At 51.1% G+C, this 17,448-nt stretch overlaps 1 protein-coding gene and 1 long non-coding RNA gene across 2 annotated transcripts in view; one reads left to right on the forward strand and one right to left on the reverse strand.

Annotated features, from left to right (window-relative positions):
• Positions 1–17,448, forward strand: part of LOC141757271 (uncharacterized) — a 71,154-nt gene that overhangs the window by 44,373 nt on the left and 9,333 nt on the right. The gene's annotated exons all lie outside the window — the stretch shown is intronic.
• Positions 1–17,448, reverse strand: part of LOC141757508 (transmembrane protein 132D-like) — a 44,958-nt gene that overhangs the window by 23,310 nt on the left and 4,200 nt on the right. The window contains exons 2-3 of the mRNA XM_074618027.1: positions 15,757–16,657; positions 8,366–8,512 (exon numbers count right to left, since the gene is read on the reverse strand). Of these exons, the coding sequence (XP_074474128.1) occupies positions 8,366–8,512; positions 15,757–16,657 (1,048 nt within the window). The remainder of the gene's footprint in view (positions 1–8,365; positions 8,513–15,756; positions 16,658–17,448) is intronic.

Genomic DNA, 17,448 nt, shown 5'->3' on the forward strand with positions numbered 1-17,448 from the left:
CTCCAAGTTTCCTGTCGGAGGTCAGGCCGACCCCTGCTTCAAGCGTCCTGTCGGAGGTCAGGTCGACCTCTGCTCCACGCGTCCTGTCGGAGGTCCGGTCGACCCCTGCTCCAAGTTTCCTGTCGGAGGTCAGGCCGACCCCTGCTCCAAGCGTCCTGTCGGAGGTCCGACAGACCTCTGCTCCAAGCGTCTTGTCGGAGGTCCGGTCGACCCCTGCTCCAAGTTTCCTGTCGGAGGTCAGGCCGACCCCTGCTCCAAGCGTCCTGTCGGAGGTCCGACAGACCTCTGCTCCAAGCGTCTTGTCGGAGGTCCGGTCGACCTCTGCTCCACGCGTCCTGTCGGAGGTCCGGTCGACCTCTGCTCCAAGTTTCCTGTCGGAGGTCAGGTCGACCTGTGCTCCAAGCGTCTTGTCGGAGGTCCGGTCGACCGCTGCTCCAAGTTTCCTGTCGGAGGTCAGGTCGACCTCTGCTCCATGCGTCCTGTCAGAGGTCCGGTCGACCTCTGCTCCAAGCGTCCTGTCGGAGGTCCGGCCGACTCCTGCTCCACGCGTCCTGTCGGAGGTCCGGCAGACCTCTGCTCCAAGCGTCCTGTCGGAGGTCCGGCCGACTCCTGCTCCACGCGTCCTGTCGGAGGTCCGGCAGACCTCTGCTCCAAGCGTCCTGTCGGAGGTCCGGCCGACTCCTGCTCCACGTGTCCTGTCGACGGTCCGGCCGACTCCTGCTCCACGTGTCCTGTCGGCGGTTCGGCCGACTCCTGCTCCACGTGTCCTGTCGGCGGTCCGGTCGACTCCTGTTCCACGTGTCCTGTCGGCGGTCCGGTCGACTCCTGTTCCACGTGTCCTGTCGGCGGTCCGGTCGACTCCTGTTCCACGTGTCCTGTCGGCGGTCCGGTCGACTCCTGTTCCACGTGTCCTGTCGGCGGTCCGGTCGACTCCTGTTCCACGTGTCCTGTCGGCGGTCCGGTCGACTCCTGTTCCACGTGTCCTGTCGGCGGTCCGGTCGACTCCTGCTCCAAGCGTCTTGTCGGAGGTCCGGTCGACCCCTGCTCCAAGTTTCCTGTCGGAGGTCAGGCCGACCCCTGCTCCAAGCGTCCTGTCGGAGGTCCGACAGACCTCTGCTCCAAGCGTCTTGTCGGAGGTCCGGTCGACCTCTGCTCCACGCGTCCTGTCGGAGGTCCGGTCGACCTCTGCTCCAAGTTTCCTGTCGGAGGTCAGGTCGACCTCTGCTCCAAGCGTCTTGTCGGAGGTCCGGTCGACCGCTGCTCCAAGTTTCCTGTCGGAGGTCAGGTCGACCTCTGCTCCATGCGTCCTGTCAGAGGTCCGGTCGACCTCTGCTCCAAGCGTCCTGTCGGAGGTCCGGCCGACTCCTGCTCCACGCGTCCTGTCGGAGGTCCGGCAGACCTCTGCTCCAAGCGTCCTGTCGGAGGTCCGGCCGACTCCTGCTCCACGTGTCCTGTCGACGGTCCGGCCGACTCCTGCTCCACGTGTCCTGTCGGCGGTTCGGCCGACTCCTGCTCCACGTGTCCTGTCGGCGGTCCGGTCGACCTCTGCTCCACGCGTCCTGTCGGAGGTCCGGTCGACCTCTGCTCCAAGTTTCCTGTCGGAGGTCAGGTCGACCTCTGCTCCAAGCGTCTTGTCGGAGGTCCGGTCGACCGCTGCTCCAAGTTTCCTGTCGGAGGTCAGGTCGACCTCTGCTCCATGCGTCCTGTCAGAGGTCCGGTCGACCTCTGCTCCAAGCGTCCTGTCGGAGGTCCGGCCGACTCCTGCTCCACGCGTCCTGTCGGAGGTCCGGCAGACCTCTGCTCCAAGCGTCCTGTCGGAGGTCCGGCCGACTCCTGCTCCACGTGTCCTGTCGACGGTCCGGCCGACTCCTGCTCCACGTGTCCTGTCGGCGGTTCGGCCGACTCCTGCTCCACGTGTCCTGTCGGCGGTCCGGTCGACTCCTGTTCCACGTGTCCTGTCGGCGGTCCGGTCGACTCCTGTTCCACGTGTCCTGTCGGCGGTCCGGTCGACTCCTGTTCCACGTGTCCTGTCGGCGGTCCGGTCGACTCCTGTTCCACGTGTCCTGTCGGCGGTCCGGTCGACTCCTGTTCCACGTGTCCTGTCGGCGGTCCGGTCGACTCCTGTTCCACGTGTCCTGTCGGCGGTCCGGTCGACTCCTGTTCAACGTGTCCTGTCGGCGGTCCGGTCGACTCCTGTTCAACGTGTCCTGTCGGCGGTCCGGTCGACTCCTGTTCCACGTGTCCTGTCGGCGGTCCGGTCGACTCCTGTTCCACGTGTCCTGTCGGCGGTCCGGTCGACTCCTGTTCCACGTGTCCTGTCGGCGGTCAGGCCGACCCCTGCTCCAAGCGTCCTGTCGGAGGTCCGACAGACCTCTGCTCCAAGCGTCTTGTCGGAGGTCCGGTCGACCCCTGCTCCAAGTTTCCTGTCGGAGGTCAGGCCGACCCCTGCTCCAAGCGTCCTGTCGGAGGTCCGACAGACCTCTGCTCCAAGCGTCTTGTCGGAGGTCCGGTCGACCTCTGCTCCACGCGTCCTGTCGGAGGTCAGGTCGACCTCTGCTCCAAGCGTCTTGTCGGAGGTCCGGTCGACCGCTGCTCCAAGTTTCCTGTCGGAGGTCAGGTCGACCTCTGCTCCATGCGTCCTGTCAGAGGTCCGGTCGACCTCTGCTCCAAGCGTCCTGTCGGAGGTCCGGCCGACTCCTGCTCCACGCGTCCTGTCGGAGGTCCGGCAGACCTCTGCTCCAAGCGTCCTGTCGGAGGTCCGGCCGACTCCTGCTCCACGTGTCCTGTCGACGGTCCGGCCGACTCCTGCTCCACGTGTCCTGTCGGCGGTTCGGCCGACTCCTGCTCCACGTGTCCTGTCGGCGGTCCGGTCGACCTCTGCTCCACGCGTCCTGTCGGAGGTCCGGTCGACCTCTGCTCCAAGTTTCCTGTCGGAGGTCAGGTCGACCTCTGCTCCAAGCGTCTTGTCGGAGGTCCGGTCGACCGCTGCTCCAAGTTTCCTGTCGGAGGTCAGGTCGACCTCTGCTCCATGCGTCCTGTCAGAGGTCCGGTCGACCTCTGCTCCAAGCGTCCTGTCGGAGGTCCGGCCGACTCCTGCTCCACGCGTCCTGTCGGAGGTCCGGCAGACCTCTGCTCCAAGCGTCCTGTCGGAGGTCCGGCCGACTCCTGCTCCACGTGTCCTGTCGACGGTCCGGCCGACTCCTGCTCCACGTGTCCTGTCGGCGGTTCGGCCGACTCCTGCTCCACGTGTCCTGTCGGCGGTCCGGTCGACTCCTGTTCCACGTGTCCTGTCGGCGGTCCGGTCGACTCCTGTTCCACGTGTCCTGTCGGCGGTCCGGTCGACTCCTGTTCCACGTGTCCTGTCGGCGGTCCGGTCGACTCCTGTTCCACGTGTCCTGTCGGCGGTCCGGTCGACTCCTGTTCCACGTGTCCTGTCGGCGGTCCGGTCGACTCCTGTTCCACGTGTCCTGTCGGCGGTCCGGTCGACTCCTGTTCAACGTGTCCTGTCGGCGGTCCGGTCGACTCCTGTTCAACGTGTCCTGTCGGCGGTCCGGTCGACTCCTGTTCCACGTGTCCTGTCGGCGGTCCGGTCGACTCCTGTTCCACGTGTCCTGTCGGCGGTCCGGTCGACTCCTGTTCCACGTGTCCTGTCGGCGGTCAGGCCGACCCCTGCTCCAAGCGTCCTGTCGGAGGTCCGACAGACCTCTGCTCCAAGCGTCTTGTCGGAGGTCCGGTCGACCCCTGCTCCAAGTTTCCTGTCGGAGGTCAGGCCGACCCCTGCTCCAAGCGTCCTGTCGGAGGTCCGACAGACCTCTGCTCCAAGCGTCTTGTCGGAGGTCCGGTCGACCTCTGCTCCACGCGTCCTGTCGGAGGTCCGGTCGACCTCTGCTCCAAGTTTCCTGTCGGAGGTCAGGTCGACCTCTGCTCCAAGCGTCTTGTCGGAGGTCCGGTCGACCGCTGCTCCAAGTTTCCTGTCGGAGGTCAGGTCGACCTCTGCTCCATGCGTCCTGTCAGAGGTCCGGTCGACCTCTGCTCCAAGCGTCCTGTCGGAGGTCCGGCCGACTCCTGCTCCACGCGTCCTGTCGGAGGTCCGGCAGACCTCTGCTCCAAGCGTCCTGTCGGAGGTCCGGCCGACTCCTGCTCCACGTGTCCTGTCGACGGTCCGGCCGACTCCTGCTCCACGTGTCCTGTCGGCGGTTCGGCCGACTCCTGCTCCACGTGTCCTGTCGGCGGTCCGGTCGACTCCTGTTCCACGTGTCCTGTCGGCGGTCCGGTCGACTCCTGTTCCACGTGTCCTGTCGGCGGTCCGGTCGACTCCTGTTCCACGTGTCCTGTCGGCGGTCCGGTCGACTCCTGTTCCACGTGTCCTGTCGGCGGTCCGGTCGACTCCTGTTCCACGTGTCCTGTCGGCGGTCCGGTCGACTCCTGTTCAACGTGTCCTGTCGGCGGTCCGGTCGACTCCTGTTCCACGTGTCCTGTCGGCGGTCCGGTCGACTCCTGTTCCACGTGTCCTGTCGGCGGTCCGGTCGACTCCTGTTCCACGTGTCCTGTCGGCGGTCCGGTCGACTCCTGTTCCACGTGTCCTGTCGGCGGTCCGGTCGACTCCGGTTCCACGTGTCCTGTCGGCGGTCCGGTCGACTCCTGTTCAACGTGTCCTGTCGGCGGTCCGGTCGACTCCTGTTCCACGTGTCCTGTCGGCGGTCTGGTCGACTTCTGTTCCATGTGTCCTGTCGGCGGTCCGGTCGACCTCCGCTCTACGTCTTCTGTCGGCGATCCGGTCGACTCCAGTTCCAAGTGTCCTGTCGGGGATCCGGCTGACCTCCGCTCCACGTCTCCTGTCGGGGGTCAGGTCGACCTCCGTTCCACGTCTCCTGTCGGGGGTCGGGTCGACCTCCGTTTCGGTTGGGCCGCAACCGCCACCTGCTGCTCCGGTTGGGCCGCAACCGCCACCTGCTGTTCCGGTTGGGTCGCAACCTCCACCTGCTGTTCCGGTTGGGTCGCAACCGCCACCTGCTTTACCGGTTGGGCCGCAATCGCCATCTGCTGTTCCGGTTGGGTCGCAACCGCCACCTGCTGTTCCGGTTGGGCCGCAACCTCCACTTGCTTTTCCGGTTGGGTCGCAACCGCCACCTGCTGTTCCGGTTGGGTCGCAACCTCCACCTGCTGTTCCGGTTGGGTCGCAACCTCCACCTGCTGTTCCGGTTGGGCCGCAACCTCCACCTGCTGTTCCGGTTGGGTCGCAACCGTCACCTGCTGTTCCGGTTGGGTCGCAACCTCCACCTGCTGTTCCGGTTGGGTCGCAACCGCCACCTGCTTTACCGGTTGGGCCGCAATCGCCATCTGCTGTTCCGGTTGGGTCGCAACCGCCACCTGCTGTTCCGGTTGGGCCGCAACCGCCACCTGCTGTTCCGGTTGGGTCGCAACCTCCACCTGCTGTTCCGGTTGGGTCGCAACCTCCACCTGCTGTTCCGGTTGGGCCGCAACCTCCACCTGCTGTTCCGGTTGGGTCGCAACCGTCACCTGCTGTTCCGGTTGGGTCGCAACCGTCACCTGCTGTTCCGGTTGGGTCGCAACCTCCACCTGCTGTTCCGGTTGGGTCGCAACCGCCACCTGCTTTACCGGTTGGGCCGCAATCGCCATCTGCTGTTCCGGTTGGGTCGCAACCGCCACCTGCTGTTCCGGTTGGGTCGCACCCGCCACCTGTTGTTCCGGTTGGGCCGCAACCTTCACCCGTTTTTCCGGTTGGGCCGCAACCTCCACCTGCTGTTCCGGTTGGGCCGCAACCTCCACCTGCTGTTCCGGTTGGGCCGCAACCGTCACCTGCTGTTCCGGTTGGGCCGCAACCGTCACCTGCTGTTCCGGTTGGGCCGCAACCGTCACCTGCTGTTCCGGTTGGGCCGCAACCTCCACCGTCTGATTCGCCGGTTGGTCCGCAACCACCACCGGCTGATTCGCCGGTTGGTCCGCAACCGCCACCTGCTGTTCCGTCTGGTTCGCCGGTTGGGTCGCAACCGTCACCTCCTGTTTCGCCTGGGTTTCAGCCCAAAAGGCTTGTTCCTGTGACTGCTGGGCCGCGGTTCCGGGACCCCGGGTTCCCCGGCTCTGGCTCTGCCTTGCCCCCGGGCCGTCCGCCCGAGTTTCCCGGCTCTGGCTCTGCCTTGCCCCCGGGTCATTTGCCGGAGTTTCTCGGTTCGGACTCTGCCCTGCCTCCGGGCCGTCCGCCCGAGTTCCCAGACTCTGTCCCGGTTCTGTCCCCGGGCCGTCCGCCCGAGTTCTCAGGCTCTGTCCCGGTTTTGCCCTCAGGCCGTCCGCCTGAGAGGGTCGGTGCCCAGGGTTCCTGGAGTCCCTCCTCCGGGCCCCCCTCCGCCCACCCGGTTCTGGTTGTGGAACGTCTGGGATCCGTCCCTTGAGGGGGGGGCTATGTTGTGTTCTGGCTGTGCCAGCTTGTTGTGGTGAACTGTTGTGGTTTTGGATGGGGTTTATTTGTATGTATTTCCGGTGTTTCCTGTTTTATTTTGGTGATTCACTCCTCCTGTGTCTTGTCTGGGTTTACTTCCTTCCTTTGTCTGTTTTCCCGCCTTGTGGTTGATTGTCTGCCCCGCCCTGATTTGTTTCACCTGTGTGTAATTTGTCTGTTATTTAAGCCTGTGTGTTTCCCCTCTGTCCTTGTTGGTTCGTACTTGTCTTCCCAGTCCCTTGTCCTCCGTGTTCCTAGTGTTCCTAGTGTTCCTAGTGTTCCTCCTGCCCGTGACTCTCGCACCCTCTGGTTTGTAGTTTTTTTTTGTTTTTGTTCTCAGTTTGTTTTTGGTGTGTTTTCATTTGTACTTTGTTCCCCTCCTTGTTTTGTGATTTTTGGATGTTGTCAGCTTGATTAAAGCTCGCTCTTATTTAAAATCTTCCTGTCCTGCTTGTACTCTGCGTTTGGGTCATCTTAGTAACTCAGCACATGACAGTCAAACTGGTGATCCTATAGAATGGAGATGGTGAATAATGAGATCAGGAACTCAGTAAATGTTTTTGAAGTAAATTAAGTTCCTAATTGATCAACTAATATCAGATACGATAAAAAATATAGACCTTATCCAATGAAAGCTGGAGCTATAGATTGAGATAATATATTTGAGATTCTATAGTTATATGAAAAGAGAGGAAAGAGGAGGGTAAAACATACTAGGATTATAAATTTGAAGATAACTTTAAGCCCATTCCCCTTGATCTGTTGCTTACTTTTGAGCACTAAACACAGCCGGGGATTGATGAATCAAACAACATAAACAACAATACAAATTACTATTTTAAATCATTTATATGATGCTTTTGGATTTATTCCTTCCAACATTTTTTTACAATGTTCTCGTTCCTTCGGGGTCATTGTAATATTCTGCTGACTTTAGAAATGAGTGTTACATCAAATATCTGTAGATAGTGGTCAGTCAGTCCTTATGGAAGAACTCTTTACTCATTAAATGTGCGTTATCAGTCATCATAAGCCTCATAGATGTGGGTCAGTAGGGGGCTTTTGCTACATCTACTAGATTGCAAAAGTGAAAGCAAAACAGCACGTTGTAAAACTGTTTGAAATGTTACGTTTTGAACACAAACAAAAATGCTTCTTTAGGTTTAGGCAACAAAAGTAATTTCAGTTTTGGGTAAAGATCATTTGTTTGGCTTAAAATAACTACGTTTGAGAAGTGAATGTGAAACTTAAGGTTGTGAAACCAAAGACAACTACACATTGTTGGTTCTACATGGGATGCGAACCACAGTCTCCTGGGAGAAAAGTCCTGCACTGTCTATACTACAGTCCCTTCTACTTTTGCTCCTGTCATAATTAGTAAGGTCGTTGTTGTCTTCTTTTATTCCTTCTTTTGGTGATCACCCATGTGAATCGATGATAAAAACTACTAGCAGGCCCCTACTGACCCACATCTATGAGGCTTATAACCACTGAAAACGCCCATTTAATGACCTGATATCAGTCTAACCGGCTGGCAAAAAGCAGAGAGGGTATAGATTTTTAAAACTGTTTTCTTCTAAGGCAGATTTTTGGAGATACACATGGGTACTCTCTTACCTCCACTGACAAAAGCAAGTCTACTACATGATGCCAAAACACATTCTTTTACACAGACAATAACAAAACGGTGTGTACTTGACTGCTTAGAGTCTGTAAATCACTGAGAACAGGCCACAAGTTATTACCTTTCCCATAAAATGTAACATTGAAGATACTTTTTCATGATGGATTTTCCTTATGGTAGCAGCAGCAAGGGTTTATTGAAATCTCAGAAAAGAAAGAGAACAATAAGAAGTGACAAAAGATAAAAGGTTGTTGTTTATGTGTTGGAGAAAGTACACGACTGACCTCTTTGCGGTGACGGCGACCTTCCTCTGGCAGATGACGGAGACAGCGGTGGGAGACGCTCCTCTGCCAGGCTCCACGACGATGTCCCACAGCGCTGAGTCACTGGGCCGCGCCGCGCTGAATGACAGGCCCGTTTTCACTGTCCCCCTGTGGTAAATGCATAAATAAATAAATACATGATCCAGTTAGTGCAAAGCGTGAATTTCCCTCACAAGATGTCTCATTAACTGACTCAGATTTGATGCGAGCTGTGTAAAGTAAAAGCTTCATGTGCTGTAATTTTGTTTGTGAGGTTTCTGACTCTTTTAATACCAACAAAGGTTGCAAGCACATAATGTGCAATATATGCTGTACAGAACAATACAGTATAATAATGTTCCAACATTGAACAGATGTACTTGAATTATGAACATCTGTGTCTTTTGTATCTGCAGCAATACTGTCACAAAGCTTTTGTAAAAGTAATTATACATGTATAATGTATGTATATGTATACACGTGCGTGTTTTGTATGTGTCCATTTGGTGTTTAGTCACCCATGTTGTGCCTAACGAGGTGAGTCACCGACAGACTGATGTGTCGCATGCTGCCGGCAGACTGAGAATTAGCAGGGGTATTTATTTCCATTAGCCCCCGGGGACAACTGTGGAATTAGTTAATCACATGTCTGATTCAGACACACACATCGCTCTGCCAGAAGAGATGGAACGTTTATTATAAATAATGTGAATGGACCCAGACAGTCCTCGAGGTCCAACAATCAAACAAGCCCCTTTGTGTTTTTTTAAAAGCAGACATCTCTCTGCTAAATCGTTCACGTCAAATATCACAGGACAGGGTCATAAAGCGGTTATTTAAGGCGAGATGTCGCTTCTGATCCACGTTTAAAATGCAGTGATTCACTAATCTGCTCTCACACAGACACCTAGCTGTGGGGCGGGGAGCTTCGTGTGTTTCCAAAACGGGCCAATTTCCTCGTGGCGGGGATTCAACGAGGCGCTGGAAACGCTCCAGAGGGAATTCGAGCTCACACTCACTACAAGAGCATCACTCAGCTCCCGCAGGTTTTGTCGGCAGGATGTTCACGCTGAGGATGATTTGAGAAAACCTCAACCTCGATAAGGTGTTGTATTAGGTTTGCAAACTGTGAATGTCGCCGGATTGAAGTCGGCGAGACAATCTCGAGATCATGTGTGACATCCAACAGGGTAGACTGTGGCCATGAGAGGAAAAGAAATGGAACAAAGCAAAGCTGAAGTAAACGCGTTCAAAATACCATTAAACTTCCGTCACCTGTGCCACCTGTTGATACCAGGACGGACAGATCTACGCTTTCATTACGCCTGCCGCATATTCTGTTCGTGCCATCAGTGTGTGTCAGTTTACTACTTTCTAGCTTTGTCCCTCTTCCCCGTCCACTTCATGGTCTGATAGTGATACATTTCATTAATACACCCAGATTAAAAAAAGATAATATACTTGGAAATGAATGTAGAAACGCTTTTTTTGTTTTTGTTTTTTACATACTTGCTGCTCAGTAATGGTTTAGAGACGCAACCTGCTATTTCACAGCAATCAATCTGTCCATTTTAACAACCTGTACTTTGTCATTTCAGCAACAAAACAGCATTTAAATAGCCGAGCAACATTAAAACTGACAGAGGGAGAGACGCATTTAACCTATTCATGCCACAATAATGCATGCCCTCGTGTTCAGCACACACAATTACAAATACTGATTAGTAATCAAACAGCAACCAGACTGATCAATAAGCATCGAGACAGGGTCAAGGTCAGGTTTTTTTTCGACAGACAAAACACAAGAATTGTCTTTGAAGCAAATTGACAAGTTGATGATGCAACAAGTGCTGGATAAAGACAGATCATTTTCTGGATCAAACAGCTTGTAGCCAAAGGCAAAATTACACTTTCATCTACAATTTGAAAGAATGTTTGAAATATAATGTATATAAATATTGATTTGATTACGTAGATCAAGCAGGCAGACCAAGAATTTCGATTTTTTTTAAAAACTGAGACCTCATTTTGGAAAATATTAGATCTGTTGTTTTGATCTGTTGTTGTTGGGACAGTATGTAGGGTTTGGCGACATCTAGTGGTGTGGTTGCAGATTTCAACCAGCTGTGTACCCCTCCGCTCACTCCTCTCTTTCCAAGACTGCAGTAATGTGAGCTGCCAAGTGCAAAACCGTGGTAACACCGTTCACCTCGCTCAGAGGCCATCCTTACTATAATAACACTACTTTAGGAGCAACAGAGGTCAGAAGGCGGCTACCGCAGTTCATACTTGCCAACCTTGAGACCTTAAAAAGATTTCAAAGCTAAAGAGGGGGGGGTCTTTAAGTACACTACAACAGGAGTTTTATGTTAAACTTTTGATTTTTCCTGTAACTCCCAGGAAAGAGATCTGAATAATTCACCCATCTGGTGTGAACTTGGCGTGTGAATCTCTGGCATAAACTAATATTCATCTGTTTGTATTTATTTTTCCTTGCACTTGAGTATTTCTCTCTCTTAGTACTCTCAATTTCTCTCTCCATCTCTCACTCAATGAAGGTCCTTTCAGACACAACGTGACAACGGCACCACTGCGCTCTGAAACACGTTATTTCCGATGGCTAGCGCACAGCCACGGCGGCTTTTCGCTGCACCGAGCAAACCCCAACTATGGGCGCTGCATGATGTGGCGAGCGCAGCTGAAACATGAGCTCAAACTACACTGTGTCGCAAGCATAGAGCTCTCTTCCGCCGGGAAACGGCAGTTGGTGTCGCTCTATTGTCGTCCGGGTGGAAAAAGTAGGGATTATACACACTGTTCAGTTCCAGAAACAGGTTGAGATAACAAAAAGGAAAAAAAGTGTACAAATTTGTCATAAACCGGAAGAAATACGGGAGAATTGTGACCCCGGGAGAAAACCGGGAGAGTGTCTCCTGGGAAAAATCATGAGCGTTGGCAAGTATGCCACAGTTTCACAAGCGTGTCGGAGAACTACGACAGCCTGCAGGTAACATAAAAACACAAAAAAGGCTCTCTTTAGAGTCAGTGTTTGGTTTGTCCACTCTGGGTTACTGTAGAAACATGGCGGAGCAACATGGCAGACTCTGTGAAGATGACCCACTCCCTATGTAGATATGAAGGGCTCATTCTAAGCTCACAAAAACACAACAATTCTTAGTTTCAGGTGATTATACACTAATGAAAACATCCTCTCTCTGCAAATAGATCCCCCAAAATATTACACACTGTTCCTTTAATTCTTAATTCTTTTCTCATATCTTCTATTAAAAATCTGTGATTCTCATCACAGATTGTGTTTCAAATTATGGACAATTATCTTTCCAAAGTTTTAAATGTTTTATCACAATCTAACCAAACCACCTCCATCAACTGACTCATTTTCTCGCTGCTCGTCCAGCTAAGCGTCAACAGTGACAGCAGCACCTGATGACCATCCTTCCCGGGGGTACGAACCACTTCAGCCGGCTCCCGTTGAGTGTGGAGGAGCAGTAACTTAATGCCACAATCTTCCCGGATCACTGGGTTTCTCGCCCGCAAGCAGACATGAGATACTCCCCGCGGAGAAACCTCATTTCGGCCACTTCTGTCCTCGCTCTTTTGTCTTTGTCAGTCACTACCCAGAGTTCATGACCACAGCCAGGTGAGGGATGGATATCGAGCGGTAAAGTTAACAACTCTTCACTGCTGTTTTTACCAAACTCAGTCAATATCTCTTGTTGTTTGCCTGTTAATGTCATTAATTGTTAGCCATTTATGTAGGAGCAAATGGGTTGTTCTTTTGTCGTCTGTGGACATTGTGTTTCTCTCAGATATTCTGCTTTATAATTGTTGGTACATCTGCTTTTTTCTACTTAAATGCAAGCTCACAAAATGCTTGATATTCCACCTGATGAAATGTTCATAGTTTCTTTTAAATAAATGTTGCGTTTACAAGCTGCCTGTGCACTTAACAGGTGGGTACGATGGCCTTACAAACTACGCACGCACACACACATCTACATGGTTAATCCTGGCAGTCAGCCGGCATCATCTCCACCGTAAAGGGTTAACCTCTTGATTCATTTTCAATCAGGGCCACAGATTATCTTGCCTAACCCTGCCGCAGAGTGGACTCAATCTTGGGCCAAAGAGTGAAGTAGAGCAGGGATTTCTCCCAGGAGGAATCAATCACTTTGCCAAGCTCCTCAGAGCTCGCATTCACTTGGACTTAACCGCTGCTGGACTCCGTCCCCTCTTCTTGTCCAATCTCATTCTGGATGTGGCAGTGGGTCAGAAATACACGGATTGAAATCACTGACCTTGTATAGTCAGTGACTCAGATTTTTGGGGGAATCAGGTGGTAAATCCTCCCAAATAGTCAAAAACAACAGCAGATGTTAAAGAGTCGGCGTCTCTCTACCAAATCTTATTCAACGATGATAGCGGAGCTACATCCAGGTCGCTGGGTCTGTATGTGCAGGCATGTTTGTGTCTGATATTTGAGAAGGGATCGACTGACACACAGCCACAGGTTTATATGTTCTCCTATGGATTAATACACATATCTTAACATTTCTCTCCATTTGCCCGCATCCGGCCGCAGATTACCGCCGGGTTGGTATGTCGTTTGCAGCATGATATCACTAAATCACGGGATTAAGAGGAAAAAATTTGTCTTGCGTTTCAAACAAAACCATTAAGCTGAGTAAAGACTGGAAACCTCACTGCGATGGCTTTGCACGTCACTGATCTGAAGCATTCTGATAAAAACAATTTCGACTCAGTGATGTGCATCAAAAGGCAGAAACTTTGGAACAGATTGAACTGCAGGTGGTGTCAGCGCGACAGGGCTGCTTTTATATTAACTCAACTTTTACCCACAGGAGTGAGGGAGATGTTAGTTATTTGTTTTCCTGCTCCATTAAACCAATGCATTATTTATGAAGTCAAATACCCAGAGAACCTTGTTGAAACGTTAGTGGGATGTTGAGATATGGAAACCGGTGAATCATTTGCCAATTATTTCCCTGTTTATGGAAGAGTGCTCTCCATAACTCCCCCACTAACGGAGAAAGTTGAAGTAGACTACTGATATAACATGTCAGTAATTTATGAAGCCAGTGAGACTGGCAGACAACACAAGTCATGTTGGCGCTCAAGCATTTTACCGAACGGCCTTGATGGCGAGCCCCATCAGCATTCGAGTGCCTTAAGTAACCATTTAAATGCATGGAGCTTATCCTTCATGAAGATGCTCAAACATACTGTTCATCATGGCGATTCCACTCGGTTTCAGTCTCTTTTTCTGCTTCATATGTTTCAATTAAATTTTATGTGACTCCCCCTAAACTTGTGGCCTCTGCTGACTCAGCAACATAGTTGAATAATTTTTATGTTTTCTGGGAATGACATTTCAAGCTAAACACACTTTATTTAGTTATGTAGGGCCAAAATGGGACGTTGGCATACTACAGTGTGTAATGTGGTTATCCTGGTTCAGAGTAATTTAATCTAAACGCCACAGGCTATAGCACTGCAGCCCATTCGTACAAAAAGGCATATGAATAACACGTAATCAGTAAGGCATTTAGCGTGCAATTTGAACACCGTTCTTGTTTTTGGCGCGTCATTTGTAGTGAGTCCAATGCATCCGCGTAAATATGCTACGCGCAGAGCTAGTGATGTAGATCGATTGTGAAAAAAATATCTAATGGCGATTATTTTGGCCAATATTGCAATTGCGATATGATTTGCGATATTAAAAGGGAATGATCATTTTTACATCATTATTCTCAATTTCATTGAAAAACATAATAAATCATTATCATTATCATCATTATTATATCATCAATCATCATTATTTTTGCAGGGATCTGTACCAAACATTAGAATATGATTTGTAGGCCAGGACATCTCTGCAGCACAATATTAAATTACAAATGGTATTTTGACACACATTTTGCCTTTAACAAATACTGTGCTTCCTTTTGCAGTAGGCCATATTGTCATTTAGATAAAATTTGGATTAATTGTGCAGCCCTAACGTAGAATAAAATGTGAGAAAGACTGCTTTTGGTGGGCGGCAGGGGAAGCGGACGGGTCCAACAAACACAGGACTTTCAACTGGGAGACCAGTGTTTGAGACCGGTGTTTTGTTTTGTAAGTTACATGCGTAACCTTTCTCAAGTGTTTTTTTTGGTGACGTTTGTGACGTGTTACTTATGTTACGTTGTTTCCGTAGGTATTGTACTTAGTTTACGTATTTATATCAAGCCCAATTGTGACGTTTTCCCTAAACCTAACTATATAATAGTTTATAATAATTTTGTTGCATGGCGTACAAATGACACAAGAAAAGCCTAAAATGCATCCTCATGACACGCAGAATGTCCTTGTAATGTCAATCATACACCTTCTTGTGAGATCGGGTTGGGCACTGACATCTGTGGCTTATAGAAAAAGCTACTTAGCTATCCAAATCTGGCATCAATATCACCACAATGCATGCAAAACAACCAGCAGAATGTATCTAAAGTGGGTCTAACCTCTACAGAATAATACATGTTAAAAATGTCTGACATGAGAGTTGAAACTTAAGTCACAAAAATGAGAAGCGGAGCTAAACTTCACTGCTGTGAGACTTGACTCACTTCACCTTAAGTTTTAATTTGATATAAGACTTAAAAGCAAACCATTCAGGTCTCGTGTTTTGAACTGGTAAACCACCACGCAGGCCTTGTATAGCCACACACTTTAAATATTTAGTGTATAGACCTCTACATTGAAATTTCTTGGTCTTATGTAAAAAAAAAATTTAAAAAAGCACTGTAAACTCAACTTTGATTGAAAAAAGTTTCAACCTGAAAGACACCTTAGCAAAGTGATCAAGAAGACTTGGCTTGGGCTCCCCCTGTAGGACTTAAGACGATGTAACTCAAATGACTAAAGACCTGATTTGGACTTGCACAAAAATAATTGTCCAACATAAAATCTAATGCTAGAGGACAGGTACATGTCCGAACTGTGGTGCACAGTTTGTCTAGTAAATATGAGGCATAAAGGCTGAAAACAGGGGGAAACAGCAAGGCTGGTTTTGTTGTGTCTTTAAATCAGTACCTCTTAAGCTCACTAATGAACACGTTATATATTGTCGTTTGGTTTTAGAGAGAGGTTATATGCCAGACTATTTCTTAGTTGAGTCTTGTCATCATCGTGAGACTCAGAGAAGACTTCAAGAAGTTACTGATCAGGGGCCAAGGAATAGTCTGGCACATAACCTCCTGTAAAACCACAACTGCTTATCTAACTTGGCAAGAAAGTGAACATATTTTCCACAATGTCCAGAGCAGCCTGATAAAGAAAAGATCTCTCACCTGAGAGTAAAACTTTCCAGGGTAGATGTGCTGGCCAGAAAGACGTAGAAAGTAGCGACGTCTGCGGCCTTCAGGGGCTTTGAAGAGGTCTGAATCACCACGGCGCCTCCCAGCCTCAGTCGAAAAAAGGTGGGGTTCCCCGGTGGAGTTCGGAGCAGATTGACACTTCCTATCCGCCTCATCGGTGTCCCTGATCCCCCGGAGTCTCTTCCTCTTCCCACTCCTACACGCTGCAGGCTATCCTGCGGGGCACACTGGCCCGTCTGATCCCTCCGACTCTGGAAATAGACTTCCACGAGGTTCCCCTGAAGCCCCTTAATTCCTTCGATCCGTCCTGCTTCCCTGCTGGAGCTGCTCGATCGGCTGCCTGAGCTGAACCAGGCCGGTTCTGGCTTCAGCTGTGCTACGCAGAATCCACCCGGAGACACCAGGCATGCCCCGCGAACCTCCCTCGTCTCCCAGAAGGCGTACGCCGTCACACAGTGAGCTCCATCCTTTGCCTTATCGGCTCCGGTGCTCTTTTCTTGCCCGACAGCGATGTCACTTTCCGTGGGCATGTGGAAGAGAATCTTGACAACGGGGGATGAAGAGCGAACCTGGCGGACCAAAATGACTGGCAGGATCCTGAGCCCACTGAGGAGCAGGTCTGGAGGAATCGGGGCATCCACGCTGAGGGGGCCGTATGAAGTGTTGACAGCTGGCTGGAGGAGCCCAGCGCCTTTACCGGTGATGAGAAAAGTCTGAGTCTGAACCTTCAGGCTGGAGTTCCCTGATGACCCTGGGCTGTCCTGCATCAGAAGCACATGGTCCACATTGAGGACCCGGAATTTGACGGTGGGGTAAACTGGCGATGGGGTGGAGGACGTCCCAATGTCCACAGCAACCTTCTGACTTTCGGCAACTGGGAGGAGGAATTTGTAAAGAGAGATTAGTGCAATAACCACTCTACTGCTGCGTAAACTCAACATATCAGTATTAGTTTTCACATCTGCTATTAAAGAGGACCCATTATGCTTTTGTGCTTTTTCCCTTTCCTTTAGTGTGTCATATAGTTGTTTGTGCATGTAAAATGTCTGCAAAGTTACAAAGCCAAAGAGAGTTACTCTCCCCTACAGAAACACTGCTCCTGAACTGCCTGAAACGCCTTGCTAGAAGTCCCGCCTTTTCTTCCGTAACATGGTGATGTCACCAAGTAATACATTTGCATAACACCTGCTTAGGAGCTAGGTAATACGCCCTCAAACAAACCTAGTTAGAGCGGAGCCAGAGAGTAGTCTGAAGGGCTTGGTTCGGGGGGGTTGAAAAGAGGTGCCGGTATGAGAAAAATTGTTTTTTGAACTTATGTAAACATGTTCTAGTAGAAAACCAAAATACAAGCATTCACCTGAAAATAAGCATAATAACCTCTTTAAGAAATACACAGTTGCCACTTACAAAATCAGTTACTTCAATGTAGAGCATTTGATGAGGATGGCAGGATGACAAAGGGCTTTAGAAACAAGACAAAAGGTCGAGGACGGGGTGAGTTGGGTGCCACAGGGATCAAGAAAAGTCGGTGAGGGCAAATAGGTCATCGCGAGAAGCCAAGGGCAGTGAAACTAAAGGCAATGACTCATTTTCCCCTTGTAGTTTCCTGCACTGAAAAAAAAGTGTAAGAAACATGGAGAGAGAGGTTAGGCATGAAATAATTGG

Source organism: Sebastes fasciatus, chromosome 19, assembly GCF_043250625.1.
Source record: "Sebastes fasciatus isolate fSebFas1 chromosome 19, fSebFas1.pri, whole genome shotgun sequence".
NCBI lineage: Eukaryota > Metazoa > Chordata > Actinopteri > Perciformes > Sebastidae > Sebastes > Sebastes fasciatus.